Source organism: Nomascus leucogenys, chromosome 10 (genome assembly GCF_006542625.1).
Source record: "Nomascus leucogenys isolate Asia chromosome 10, Asia_NLE_v1, whole genome shotgun sequence".
NCBI classification, from domain to species: domain Eukaryota; kingdom Metazoa; phylum Chordata; class Mammalia; order Primates; family Hylobatidae; genus Nomascus; species Nomascus leucogenys.
Genome location: NC_044390.1, coordinates 76,408,510 through 76,423,755, shown reverse-complemented (window position 1 = coordinate 76,423,755; position 15,246 = coordinate 76,408,510). Strand labels below are relative to the sequence as shown.

At 46.6% G+C, this 15,246-nt stretch overlaps 1 protein-coding gene across 1 annotated transcript in view; it reads left to right on the top strand.

The window, feature by feature from the left end:
- The first annotated feature begins 10,266 nt into the window (after positions 1-10,266).
- The window catches only part of FOXN4 (forkhead box N4), a 31,556-nt gene continuing 26,576 nt past the window's right edge, over positions 10,267-15,246 (top strand). Inside the window, exons 1-2 of the mRNA XM_003279647.3 lie at positions 10,267-10,426; positions 11,225-11,313. Of these exons, the coding sequence (XP_003279695.1) occupies positions 11,228-11,313 (86 nt within the window). The 5' untranslated portion in view covers positions 10,267-10,426; positions 11,225-11,227. The remainder of the gene's footprint in view (positions 10,427-11,224; positions 11,314-15,246) is intronic.

The following is a 15,246-nucleotide window of genomic DNA, read 5'->3' as shown; positions in this document are numbered from 1 at the left end:
GTAAAAAAACAAAAAACAAAAAAACACCACCACCACCACCTAACAAAATTAACCAACTAACCCATTCTAAGTGTACAGTTCATTAGTGTTACATTCACCTTGTGCACCAGATCTCCAGGAGTTTTTCCATCTTGAAAATCAGAAACTCTATACCTATTAAACAAGCACTCCCATTTTTTCCCTTCCCCCAGCCCCCTGACAACTATCATTCTAATTTGTTTCTGAGTCTGACTACTCTGTGTATCTCATATAAGTAGAATAATGCAGTCTGCCTTTTTTGTGACTAGCTTATTTCCCTTAGTGTAACATCTTCAAAGTTCATCCATGCTCTTGCATGTGCCTGAATTTCCTTGTTAAGACTGAATATTCCATTGCATGGAGATGCCACGTTGTGTTTATCCATTCATCTGTTGATGGGCAGTTGGGTTGTTGAGTTGCTTCCACCTTTTGGTTATTGTGAATAATGCTGCTATGAACATGAGTATGCAAATATCTCTTTGAGATCCTGCTTTCCATTGTTTTGGGTATATGCTTAGAACATGGATGTATCATTTTCTTGATTAAATACACTTTTTGGTTTTGAATGATTTTAGAATTACAGAAGAGTTGCAAAGAAAATGCAGAGAGTTCCCAAATGCCTCGCACCTGATTTCCCCTCCCCTCACTCCAGCCCATCATTTCACATTACCATGGTACATTTCTCACAAGTAAGACATCCACTTTGGTGCATTCCTATCTAAACTCCAGTCTTGATTTGGACTTTACCGCCTTCCCCAGAAATGTCCTCTTCCTGCTGCAGGATCCAACCCAGGGCCCCACACTGCATTTCACTGTCATGCCCGCCCAGTCGCTTCTGGTCTGGGACAGTGTCTCCTGCTTCCTTGTTTCTCATGACCTTGACAATTTTGGAGTGTGTTGGTCCAGTCTATTGTAGAATGTGTCTCAACTTGGGGTTGTCTGATGTTTTTCCTCATGAGTTGACTGGGGTTATAGATTTTGGGGAAGAATAGCATGGAAGTGAAGCATCTCTGTGCCTTCATCATTTATCGGGGAAGCATGAGAGCCACTGACAGTGCTGCTGACCTTAACCTTTATCACTTGGTCAAGGTCACGTGTGCCAACCTGCTCCACTGCAAAGCTACTTTTTATTCCTCTCCATACTCTGTTATTTGGAGGCCAGTCACCAAGACCAGCCAAACAGTGAAGGGAAGGAGTGAAGGGAAAATTAGCCTCCACCTCCTAGGGGAAGGATCATCTACATTTATAAGGAATATTTATAAATTCTTTTATAAGAAATATTTTTTATAATAAATATAAACTTGTTCCAATGTAGCATAAGAAATATGGTTACACTGGGATTCTAAGAAATATTTGTTACTTCTCCCCCATGTAAGTATTTCTTTAATCAGCATTTACTGACAGATACTTGTTTTATACTTTGGGTTATAACCTAAATTTGTTCAGCTTTGACCACTCCTTGCTTTTTTAAGCTATGTACCAACAACTATAGGTTTTGTTCGATACTTTAATGTATGTTTTAAACCTGATAGAACAGACTTTTTCCAGGGAATAAATCTTGCTGCACAATGTCATAAATGTCATTGATAACCGTGACAATAAAGGCTACCCTGGTCATTTTGAACAAGATGTTATCCAGACCCAGTGCCTGAGAGACACAGTTGAAATGAGGACCAGTTGCGCAGCACCTCTAGAATTACCCTGAGAAGCTTACAAGCATCCTCTCAAGACAGAGCTGTAAAGCCCTTCTGGGAGGGTAATTAATTGGTCCAATAGAGAGGACATTGTCATTAATACTCAAGCTGGTCCAACGCTGTCCCAAATCCCTGGCTGAGTTCAGGGAAAAGCCACAAAACCAGGGTGGAGGCTGTATCTCTAAAAGGAAACAAAGCTGTCTTCAGCCAGACACAGACATTCAGCTGCAACATCGCCTGTACTTTTATTTTGCTGTGAGCCCTACATCAAAAAGGTGGGTGGAAAAATAATATTTAGGATAAACAACAGTTCATTGGAATAAAGGGTTTCTTGAGAAGCCCTGAAAAAGGCCAGGGAAGTGTGTTTTTCTCTGAGAATATATTCTCCTGGCTGCAAAGTTATTTCTCATCTTTGCATCTGAAATCAAGTAGAGATTAGGAGAACTTATTTGAACTTAAATTACTATCGAAATGGTTATTACTCTCTGATTTAAATTTTTAGTGAACAATTGGGTAATGAGACACTGTTTCTTTAAAAAATTAAATTATTTAAATAGAAGCAGACTTATTACTTGGTTATTTCAGTCTCCAGCACATGCTGGCTGGCCACTACTGTAAAGTGATCTGCATTCAAGATTGTGTGTAGAAGTGTGCCATTTTCATTCTCAACATCAAGCATGTCATGGAGTTTACAGTGAGTCAGGCAAGTGACAGTTTCAAAATCAGGAGAATTGTATTTCAGAATCAGTGCTTTTCATCTCAAGGGCAGATTAATTTTTGAGGCAATCAACACATCCCAGCTCATACAATGCATGACAACTTCCTTCCTGATGATTAGTGAATCTGCAGGTATTGGTTTTGATAATGAACTATCAGCAAAGTACACCTACCAAACCCTCACTGCCTCGTCCACTGTGCAGTTGCTCTTTAAACAAATTCAAATGGAATCTAAGCACTAAAGCTAAGCACACTGAAAGAACATTTCTATACATGCACTTGGTAGGTTTCAAAGCTCACAGAACAGACCGCAGAATTTCACATATGCAAGGTGATGAAACACGTTCTTAGGGACCTGAGGGTCCCAAACAAGTCAGGCGCTAGGACCTCCACCGTACTCTCCAGGCCCAAGTTGTGGAGGTCTTTTTGTCCGTTACACCCATGCATGTAATCAGCGATTGTTCCCATTGTAAATCCTAGATTCACCATCTGTATGCTCCAAAAGGCTGGGGGATTGTTAAGACCCCGTCCCTATGGGATTAATCTGCAATTTCACACTAAGTGATTTTTAAGTATAATTTGTTACAATGATACATTACCATTTCTAAAACAAACAGTCAGGATTGTTAGGAGGCAAGTATCTGGGGAGTGCTATATTGGAACAAGTTTATATGCCCCAGTTTCACGTTCACCTCACTTTAGACACAAATGGGAAGAGATGGGAAAAGCCCCATCTAGAACCTTGGGAATGGGCTGTTGGGAAGTGAACATGTCGCTTTTTGTTACTGGGGAGCATGATCCGAACACACAATAGTGATAAGACTGAAAGAAAGTTCTCTAAGCAGTTCTTTAAAACCACTCAGGGTTGCTGGGTGTTTGCAGGATAAAGCTGTTTGCAGTGAAAAGTACAAGTTTGGATTCTCTGTTGAGCAACGAACTATTTAAAAAGGCTTTTTTGTGGACAAAGGAAGAGCTCCCCCCCAACCACCCAAATCAATCTGTGACATAAAAAAGAGGTGGCTTGAAGCATGCAGAGGAATTATGCATTTTCATGTAACACTCTTACTTTTGTCTTAGTTTATTCCACGAAAGACATTATTCTAACCAAAAGTTACCATGAATTTCAAAATATATTACACAGAAGAATATACTTATTTGAAATCAAGTCTAAAGAAAGCAAGAGCACCAAACGCCCACCTCACAGCATCATCAGGAAGTCAGAATGAGATGTATAGAACTTAGCGCCTTGTTGGGCAGAGTAAGTTGTTTGAAAGGATAGCTTATTCTTTGTATTAGCTACTGACAATTTTTGAAATTTTGATAGCAACACGGAGACAGAAAATATTTTATTTTTGTCTTCACTGTATTATAAGACAAAAGAGAGACATGTTCCAAGACAAATGGCAAAGGCCCAAGTCTTGGGATTGGGTGATAAGGACTGGTAGGGTCTGGGGCATACTGAAAACCCTGGGACCAGCCCTTTAACAGGAGGCAAGCTGCACTTGGTCCCAGCTGATAGCTATCTTGAGGGATCGTGGGCCTAGTGTGGCCAACTTTTTGATTTTTAAAGAAAAAACCCCAACGTGTAGAATTGAAAAATTCTGGCATCTAATTCAAAATTTTTAAAAGAACACCTTTGAGCCAAACAAAGCCTGCCTGTGGCTGAATGTGGCCTGTAGATCCCTGGCTCAAGATCCCTGATTTGAAAAAATAGAAAAACACATACAAAGAAAATAGAATACAGAATAGAGTAATAGTCCCAGTCTAATAATGTAGACCCAGATTAGATATGGAAGTATACATAAATGCACCTATAAGTTCAATGGCTAGAGCAACAATCCTGCACGATATGAGAAAATAACACTAAAAGAGATACACAAAGTGGTCAAATTCAATCAGCTATAGAATTCAGAGGCAAGACAGCTTTTCCTTGATTGGTGATTGGTGAATGGAATTTCCTGATAGAAAATGAAGGCAAGATCTCAGATTGGGTGAGGTAATGGATTCAGGGCAGAAGACAAGGGCCCTGAATATTTTTTATTTTATTTTTGAGACAGGGTCTTGGTTTGTAGCCCAGGCTGGAGTGCAGTGGCACGATCATGGCTCACTGCAGCCTCCGCCTTCCAGGCTCAAGCGATCCTCCTACCTCAGCCTCCTGAGTAGCTGGAACTACAGACGCATGTCACCACACCTGGCTAATTTTTGTATTTTTTTGTGGAGATGGGGTTCTACCATGTGGCCCAAGCTGGTCTCGAATTCCTGGGCTCAAGTGATCTGCTGACCTCGGTCTCCCAAAGTGCTGGGATTACAGGTGTGAGCCCAGCCAACTTGATTATTCTTTACTTTTTCTGGGCCAATCTAGATACAGAAGAAGGAGAAGCGCCTTTAGAAACAGTCACCTGGAAACATAGCTGTTGCCTGTTGAGCACCTTCTAGCATCAGGTGCTGTCTTTAAGCCTCTCAGAACCCTGAAAGATGAGTGGTGGTATTCGTTTTCGAGAGATGGGGAAGTGAGGGTGCAGGGAATACTTGTCCAGAAACACTCAGCCAGGGGGTACTAGGGGAGGGACAGCTTCGAGACTTGAACCTGGTCTGCCTCACAGCGGAGCCATCACGAAGCCCTTTTCCTAGAGGGCTGTCACCCCACTGAAAGAGCCTGCTAGCAGCAGGGAATGGGTGGTTTTGAGCAAATATTCTAATTCATATGGAATCACTGGGTTAATACATCATGGATTATTCACTAGCCAACAATAAAACATGCTTAAGGTTAAAATGATGCCAATTTGTTATGTCTCTGATGATTCAGAAGGTAGCTCAGAATTTTCCAGGGCCTGGTAAGTATCAATTAGCAGCATAACAATGTAGATAGATATTCAGTAGTACCAGCCAAGAGACAGCCCAGATTTTTTTTTAATAAAAAGCTAAAAAAAAAAAAAAAAAAAAAAAAAGAAAAAAAGAAAAAGAAAGGAAAAAGAAAAAAAGTAAAAAAAGCCGGGCATGGTGGCTGATACCTGTAATCCCAGCATTTTGTGAGGTCAAGGCGAGCAGATCACTTGAGGTCAGGAGTTCTAGACCAGTCTGGGCAATATGGTAAAACCCCGTGTCTACTAAAAATAGAAAAATTAGCCAGGCATGGTGGTGCGTGCCTGTAACACCAGCTACTCAGGAGCCTGAGGCAGAAGAATCCCTTGAACCGGGGAGGCAAACGTTGCATTGAGCCAAGATCCCACCACTGCACTCCAGACTGGGGAAAAAGAGTGAAACTCCGTCTAAAAAAAAACAAGGAAAAAAAAAAACTCCAAAGAAAACACTTTTCATAAAGGAATGCCTGGACATATTGACTAAAACCACCACAAAATTAAATGAGGTTATTAAAAAAGGATGGAAAAGAATTTTAAAAAAATGCTCTTGCAACTTGCCCAGTGCACATTTGTGGATCATAGTCCATAACAGGCTTGATTTTGTTAGCTGCTGTGTCCACTTTTCTGGGAAGTAGAACAGAACAGTGATGGGCCTGGATCCGGGCTGAGGTTGTAGGATGATATCACAAAGGTGCAAACATTAGAGCATTCCCTTCTTGGAAACATCCAAGGCTTTAGCATCCTCTTATTAAATAAGACATATGACAACAATGATAAGCAGTTCTTCTGCAATCACATTCCCAAAGAGAACGATCATACACATATCAGTCATGCTAACAGCAGCGGAGATCAATGGCCAGTGTATTTTCATGGTCTCCTAAAGGGGAAAAAATAATCTATGCTCCCATCTTCCGAAGTTGTTGTTGGACATTAAATGGTGGCTCCAAAGTGCTACGGAACTGTACATCTTAGGAAACCAGAATTCGAAATTACTGGCATGCACCTTGGAGAGGGGACACTGGATAAACTCTCCTGTGAGAACTTGTGGGGTTTTGTTTTGTTTTGTTTTGTTTTTTTGAGACAGGTTCTCACTCTGTTGTCCAGGCTGGAGTGCAGTAGTGCAATCTTAACTCACTGCAGCCTCAACCTCCAGGGGCTCAAAGCAATCCTCCCATCTCAGCCTCCCAAGTAGCTGGGCCTACAAGCATGCACCACCATGCCTGGCTAATTTTTTATTTTTATTTTTGTAGAGACAGTGTCTCACCATGTTGCTCAGGCTGGTCTCGAACTCCTGAGCTCAAGCATCCACCTGCCTCAGCCTCCCAAAGTGCAGGGATTACAGCCCTGAGCCACCACACCCAGCCTCCGTTGAGAACTTTCTTATAAGAAAATATCACCTAGCTTTTAGGAATTGACAAAGCAAGGGAAAAAAAGTGCCTATAAATCTCCAGGGTACTTACTATGTGCCAGACACAGCCCAGGGTGCCATGGCCCTGGAGGGTTCTAGTTTAATGGTTCATGGGGAAAAAAAAAAAAAAGACCTTGGTATTTCTGCTTCATAGACATGCCCTGCAGTTCACTAGACCAAGCCAACGGTCAAGGCAAAGAAAGAGACCTGATCATTACAATAAATCACATATTCCAGACCTCACTCCCTTTTCCTCCTCACCATTGGAAAACTAGACCAATAAGCACAGCAAAAGTTAATGACTTGGGAAAAAGGAGAAGAAATGGTCATGACCTGTTAATAAAACCGAACTTGTAGGCCAGGCGCGGTGGCTCACGCCTGTAATCCCAGCACTTTGGGAGACCGAAGCGGGCGGATCACAAGGTCAGGAGATCAAGACCAACTTGGCTAACACGGTGAAACACCGTCTCTACTAAAAAAAAACAAAAAAACAAAAAATTAGCTGGGCATGGTGGCGGGTGCCTGTAGTCCCAGCTACTCTGGAGGCTGAGGCAGGAGAATGGCGTGAGCCCGGGAGGCGGAGCTTGCAGTGAGCCCAGATCATGCCACTGCACTCCAGCCTGGGTGACAGAGCGAGCCTCCATCTCAAAAACAAAAAACAAAACAAAAAAACCCTGAACTTCTTGATCAAATAAAACCTGCTTTCAGCTTGCCAAGTGAGTTAATATTCTTAATCCTTCAGTATAAACACTTTCTACACATTGCATGTGAGGAACTGGTGTTCCCAGTTATGACTGAATTGGTTTATAAGCTTATCAGCAATATGAACAAATATTTCTTACATAGCCATGGGCACCTTAGCTTTGAACAGACCATGCAGATAACAGATCAGGCAGATAACTACACTGCTTAACTATCAAACCTAAGCAACCAAGACGCAGATTAGAGCATTTTCCACTGCATAGAACTGGAAAGGAAAGCCAAAGCCACATACCTATTGCTTTTTCTTTCTTCTGCAAGATTTCCTGTATAATCGGAGGTCTGGTAAAATGGGTTTGTGTTGGGCCTCGTAGAAATCGTGCTAAGAGGGAATCTGAAGAAATCAGGACCAATATAAGGCCTGGGATCCTCTCCCTACACCGGAGCAAAGGATAATGTGTAATGAAGCTATGGACGCAGGTGAATTTCACATTCTTTCATTTAAACAAGAAAAAAAAAAAGGTGGGTATTGGCTGCCTTTAGCTCAGTGAAAGCATCACCTAGTACAGGTGTCCTCATTTGCTTGACCATAAAATCACCTGAGGCACTTGTTAAACAATAAAGATTCCTAAGCTTTGCATTTTATGGTTCTGACGTCACCCCAGGTGACCTACTACAATTGAAAAATGCCATGTATTTATATAAGGGAGAAACAGATTGATCTAACAAAGTGAAAGCAGCGTTTTTGTTAAGTTCCCTGGGTTTTGTAGCAGTAGGTGTTTTAGTGGCAATATTTTTACCAACCAGTCCTGAAGCAGTGAACTCAAAAATCTCAATTTTTTAATTAAATGACCTCCCCAAACACCGTCAACCTCCCACCCCACTCCTTTTTAGTGGGAGGGGCTGTCTTTTAGTGAAGGATTCTTGCTTTTCTTTTCCGTATTTCATGAGTCTACAGAACTCACAGACTGGATGCCTTTTATTTTAAAAACTTTACTGAATCCATCAGCTTTCAGAAGAGACAATTTCTTTCCAAACCATTCTGAAGATATAAAATTATACCTTAATGAAAAGGACTGTGACCTCAAAAGGAGGTTGTCAAGTCACCCACGTTTCCTTACAACTCCAAGAAGGATTAACAGAAATAAACTCAAATGCTTTGAATGCTTACAACTTGACTGGTGAATTAATTATATGTCATTCAGGGACATTCAAAGCAACATAAACTATGTAAACCACTTTCCTAACCGGTCAAAACACATTTTAAATACATGCTGGTCAGGGGGAGATGAAAACTGAGAAAGTTTCATGACTGTGACCTCAACTAACATCTGTAAACTACATCTTTTTCTTCCCTAGAGAATGAAAGCTAATCTATTTCCTCCTGGCAAAGAAAGGCGGAAGGACGTCCAGGTGCTACCAGAAAACCATTTGTGCGGACATGGACCAGTGCCAAGGGCACAGCCCACCTGAATAGAATTTGAAATCCAGGCACACCCAGTCCAGGGGAGCCCTGAGTTCTTCCTGAACTTAAACACCGGGTTTTAAAATAAAAGCTTCACAGTCACAGGTGCGGGGACACTGGTCCCCTGCCTGCTGCGAAGTAGATAACGCGAGGACAGCCTCAAAACAACTCCAGACGCTTCGGGTGCCTGAGCCTCACTCGGTGGGGGCGGCGCAGACGTCCACGTGCAGTACGCGAGCTGGGGAGGTGCGGAAGCCCGCGCTCTGCCCGTGCGCCGCCGACCCACTCACTGCCGCTCGGGGCTTCGGGTTCCCCCCATGCAAAAGGGGGACCATGCTATGTCATCAAGGGCTGATGCGAAGAAGAACCCAGAAGGAGGCGTCAATAAGTAACGAAAGAATAGGGGTGGCCGTGCCTAGTATCGTCGCTGCCGTGGCAATTACTGCAACGGAGGCTCGAGAGTTAGGACGCCAGAAACGCAAACTTTCCAGGGGACCAAACTCATCCAAGCCTCGTAAGGGGCCTGTGGAGACCTCTGCCCGCGCTGGGCCCCGCCGCCGTCCGCAGTCCGCGCCACCTTTCCCGCGGCTGGCTCCAGGCGGGGCGGGGCAGCGGCGGCGCGGGCCGGGCGGCGGGGCAGGGCGGGAGCGCGGTTGCACACGCGGGCCACTGCCCCCAACGGCTGCGCTGGACTCGCGGCGCCGTACCCCGAACGCCGCAGCCTCCATCGCCGGCACCGCCGTAGTCGTCGTCGCGGCTGCTCGGGCAGCCGAGCCCCGCCGCGCTCGCTCCGGGCGGGCTCACCCTCCTCGCGGGACAGGGGGGCGCAGCGCGCAGTCCCGGGGAGCCCTCCTCGCCTCGCCGCCGCGCTCGGCCCGGGCCCCCCCCTCGTGGCCCCAGCAGGTGGAGGCGCCCCGCGCCCCGCTCCGCAGCCCCCTCCCGCCGCGCGCCAGCCAGCGCGGGCGCAACTTTCTTAAAGGGACAGGTGGCCCGAATCCGCGTCCACCTGGGGCCCCGTCTCTGCCTCCCGGCCCGTCCTCCACTTTGGGGGAGAGAGGGGGTTGCAACAGATCTCTCCGCCCGCCCACGTCCTTTGCCCCAGGCGGGATTGCAAGTTTTAATGCACCCAGCCTCCTTTTGCAACTTAATTCCCTTGGCCGAAATTACCCTCCCACTGCTCCTCAACGCATGCTCGCGGGCATGCAGTTGTTGTCACTGTTGGCAAAGTTTGAAGAGGGGTCCCTACCCCTGCACCCTTCCGCCCCGCCCCCCTCACACACACCCCCAGAACCCCGGGGCGTGCAAGGCTCGCGGCTGCTGGGAAACGCCCGCTGCAATCCCCTTGACCCTGCCCTGTAACTGACCCTTGGAGAAAAGCCCCCCGCACGGCTACTGCGCATGCTCTGAGCTGGACAGCTCCAGAGAGGGAAATTTAAAAACGGTTCGAGCTGCGACGGCGGCCAAATTGCGGAACGCGAGGGGCGAGCGCGAGGGAGCCCCCCTCCGGAACCCCTGCCCACCCCCGGAGCGCCGGCAGCGGCGGCCCCGCGAGGATCAGCTCCAGGTACCACCTTGCAGGGTCGGCTTTGCTCCCTCCTCCCGGGCAATGCCGGGCATTGCATTTCCAGGGTAGAGACCCGGGCGCAGGGGCTGCGGGGCCGCCTCCCTCTGCTCCCTTTTCCTCCTCCCTGGGAATCCTTCGATGGCGTTGGGGGCGGAACTGAGCCTTTGGTGGGCTTTTATGTTGGTTCAGGCTTGGAGTTTGAGAAACTTAGGGAACTCAAATATTTTTATTATTTTTTTAAGGCAGTGTTTGTGTGTTGCGGGAATGTGGGTGTTTGGATTGGTTTTCCAGTAAGGGCTTGTGGCATTTCTGAAGGCATTTCAGGGCAGGAGCTTGCGGGGATTGTTCCCTTTGCAAGTGGGAATTTGTTCTCCCAGAGAAATACACATGTCACATCCAGCTGCCCCTTATTTTCAAAGTGATCATAACCAAACTGAGGTTGAAAATATAAGGCTTGGAAGGAAATCGTTTTTCTGATTCCTATTTTGTGAGTCCACATTTTCCAGGTTTGACATTTGGATTCTAGAGGCTTCCCTTGCTCTTCCCCCATTAATTCGAAAGAACCGGGAATTTCATTTCATTCTCTTCATTTGCTTCTAAAACCCTGTAGAATTGCCCTGGGAAAGTGACCTGAGATGCCCAGGAATCCTCTAGAACTTTTTTCTTTAAAGAAAAAAAAAAAAGTGTTCTGTGAGTTGATTGCGCTCCATCTTTCTGAATTGCGGGAAAACTGTGGGTTTCTGCCCTGTCCATATCGTCGCTGATGGGAGCTTTGTTTTCTGCTTATCTTTTCCCAAGGAGATGATAGAAAGTGACACCTCATCCATAATGTCAGGAATTATTCGAAACTCAGGGCAAAATCACCACCCCTCTCCACAGGAATACAGGTGAGGGCTCCAACAAGAACAAACTATGTATTTTTTCATTGCTCAAAGTGTTTATATGCTGTTTATGGTTTCTGAAACTGCCCAAGAACTATTGTTATGTTCAATTCTGTGATTTTTGCGGGAGAGCTGGAAGGTCTTGATTTCAATGTTGGTCTTGCTAAGGGTGGCTGGGCCACAACCTGGCCCAGTGGGACCACGAAATGCCTGCTGTCTCTTGTCCCCTCCAAAAGAGGTCCCTTTCTGCATTTGATACTGTTTGGGCATCCTGGTGAATGTTAAGATGTCAATAGCAGCTACTGCTTCCCCTCCAGTGGCCTTAATGGGGGCTGTGGGAAATGCTCCCCCACCCCCCACCAAAACAAAACCTTCTGGGAGGAATTGGGTTCTGTCCTCCATGGATGTTAAGAAAGTAGTCAGATCTGCTAAGTTCTCAGCCAGGCTGTGTGACATTCAGCAAGTCCTTTGCCCTGGGCCTCACTTCCTCATCATTTAATTGATCTTATTGAATTAGATGATCTTAAGGTTTCTTCTAGGCCTCATGTGTTTGAAGAGTAAATTAGATGGAAACTGAGACAAAATAAATTATTTCTTGAAATAGGGTGAAGCAAGATACAAGTGAGAGGATGCATGGAAGACTTCAGAGCCCTTCTGTCTTTTTTGTCTTCAAACCTCATAGCTGAAAAGGCCTTTAGGAGGTCAACCAGTCTGTGCAACCCCTATTTTTTTTTACAGTTGGGGAAATTGAGGCCAAGAAAGGAGAAAGGGCTTGTCTAAGGTCTCCAGGAGGGAAAAGGAGGAAAAGGAAGGACCTGGAGTCCCCTCCCGGCCTCTCTCCCCTGGAAATGAGGTCAGGGCTCCCCCGACAAAGCAAGCAACATGTCTGTAGGCTGAGGGGGCACAGTCCAGATTACGGAATGGGGACAGGACCAGGGCTGGCCTGGGAAGAGCAGGCTGTCACCTCCTATCAGTCCTGTTTACCTAGGGGTTGTCTGGCCCCCCGGGGTCACTGCAACTCACCAGCAGTGCCTGCTGGGGCAGACCGCAGTCCCCAATTAGAGGGAGGCTGCTTCCTGAGGGCTGTGGGCCTGGAGGCTGCCTTCTGAGATCCAAATGAGGACACAGATTCAAACAGATATTTGCAGAGAGCCTGCTGTGTGCAGAGCTGGGGCCAGGTACGTGGCAGTTTGCAGGCACCTACTGTGTGCCATCCCCCATCGCTCACCTCATCTTGGGAGGTTGCTCTGATGAGCCCTGTTGTATAGGTGAGGAAACTGAGGCTCAGAAAAATGAAATGGCTTCTCCCAAGATCACACAGCCAAGAGCCTCTAGGCTTCCTTCCAGCACTCACAGGGTTTAAATAATGCCAAGTGATTTAGGGCAGTGTAAGGGTTAGCAGCTTAGGCTCTCAAGTCCATTATAATCCCAACTTCTCTGGCTGTGTGGAGCTCTCTGAGCCTCAGCTTCTTCATCTGTAGAATGGGGATAGAAATAGTACCCACTGCATGGAGTTGTTATGACAATTTAGTAATCATTTTTGGCTCTGCCATTCACCAATTATGAGCAGATTCACCTGTGAACTTTCATAGTTTTGTACAATGGGGATAATAAAAGCTAGCTCTGGAGGGTTAAATGATATATGTATCATATTATCTATGAAGGTACCTGACACCCAGCAGGCACTGAATGTATCCAGGGTGAATCTACTTCTGCCCTCCTAGCTGCAAGCCTGGGCGAGTGCATCCTTCCTCCAGGTTGGCTTTAAGAGCTCAAAGACATTGAATCTTACTGTTGCCTAAAAGCATCCCTTAAAAGCACTGGAGATAGGGGAGTCAGAGAGTGAGAACAATTCCTAGGATTCAGACACGTGCAGGTTCAAAGCCCAGCTTTAGGCAGGGCCGGTGACTTGCTTTCGTTTCTCATCTTTAAAATGGGCATGATCATGGCTCTTCCCTCATGCAGTCGCTGGGAGGATTAAGTAAATAAAGCTTGTAGAGCAAGAAACACATAATCAGTAGTTGCTGTTGCTGTTACCACTTAGTTACATTAGAGAGTCCAGCTTCCCGAAAGAGACGCGTCTATGGACGGCTCTCACGGTGGCAAGTGGGGAGGAACTTGGAGGGTGGGAGAAACCCTGAATCCAGGTGCCCAGGTGCTGCCCAGGAGGGGCTCCCATCAGACTCAGCCCCGGAGTCTTGGGCTTGTTCATCTGGGCCATCCAGCTGACAAACTGTCTGGGGCACTAAGCAGCTGCCCTTCTCCAAAAACAGGGCAGGGCAAGCAGAGAACTTCTTGGGGGCCTGGCAATGCCTAGCCAGTCCACTGCCCAGCTAGCAGGGGTCAGGGGTTGGGGAGTGAGGAAGAGAAGCAGGCCTGTTCCCATCAGCACTGGATCCAGAGGTGCCCAGGCTCCTGGTCTGGCACAAGCCTTTCCTATTCACGTGGATTCAAGGCTGGTTTTTGTGTTTTTTTTTTTTTTTTACACTTGTATTTTTTGTGTGTATGCAAGTCACTCCGTCACCCAGGCCGGAGTGCAGTGGTGTGAACTCAGTTCACTGCAACCTCCGCCTCCCAGACTCAAGCAATTCTCCTGCCTCAGCCTCCCTAATAGCTGGGATTACAGGCGAGAGCAACTGTGCTTGGCTAATTTTTGTATTTTTAGTAGAGACAGGGTTTTGCCATGTTGGTCAGGCTGGTCTCAAACTCCTGACCTCAAGTGACCTTTCTGCCTCGACCTCCTCCCAAAGTGCTGGGATTATAGGCGTGAGCCACCATGCCCAGCTGTGTTTTCTTATATCCAATAGCCAGAGTATCCAGAAGGCAAAATAACATAATAATAATAACAACAATAATAATAGCAGCTGGTGGTTTCTTAACCTTTTACTGCCTGCTTCTTTGTGCCAGGCTCTTGGCATAAATCCCCATCAAATCCCATCAAATCCCCAAAACCACCCCATGAGGGTAGCACTCTTGGGCCCATTTGGTGAATGAGGAAACCAAGGCTGAGCCTGTTTAAATGGCTTAACAAGATGGCACAGCTCATCATGGGTACAGTGGAGACTTGGCCCCAAAGCGGTTGCACCCTGAGAGTATTTGTAACCACCATTTGTGACCACTGGCCCCAAGTCCCACTGGCCATGAGCACGGGTGTTGGAACAGAAAAAGCTGCTCCATCACCTCACTGCAGTGTGACCCTGGACAAGTCACTGCCTCTCTCTGAGCCTCAGGTTCTTCATCAGTGAAATGGAGCCACCCAATTTGCAGGTTTGCTGGGAGGATTCTGCACCTCGAATGGGTCAAGGCATTCAGAGGGGCCTGGGAGAGAGTGCTTTCTTGTGGAGGGGGTTTTATGATTACACAGTGACTTCCCGCTTCCAACCACTCCCATTTTTCTCCCCAAATAATAGCCCAGGAGAAGTTTATAGGCTTCTCATTCACCCGCCTACATCCCAGAGAAGGGCTCCAAGGACCACTCAGGCTGTGGGTCCAGACTCTCGTGCAGCCGCCTGGCTCTCCATCCCCCTGGGGCCGAGTTTGGCCGTTAATTTTCAATGGCTGTGTGCAGGAGGGCGGGGGGCAGCAGCTAGAGGCGGCTGCCCTGTCCCTGGGGAGCTGTCAGGAGTCAGTGGCGGGGCCTAGACAGCAAATTGGCAGCAGCCTCTCAGCCCTGCTGCTGATGAAGGGGCAGGGGGCCAGCGGTGGTCCTGACCTCTTGGGCAACGGTAAACAGGGCTCATGCGCAATGTGGGTTAGCTGGATTTCTCTCTAGCTTGGGGTGGGAGGAAAGTCCACCCTTAGAGGTGCTAAAACAGAGTTATTAAGTGCCTACTGTGTGCCAGGCACCTGCAAAACATCTTAGCAAGGGCAGCATCCCATTTCATCTTTTTCTTTCTTTCTTTTTTTTTTTTTTTTTTGAGACGGAGTCTGGCTCTATCG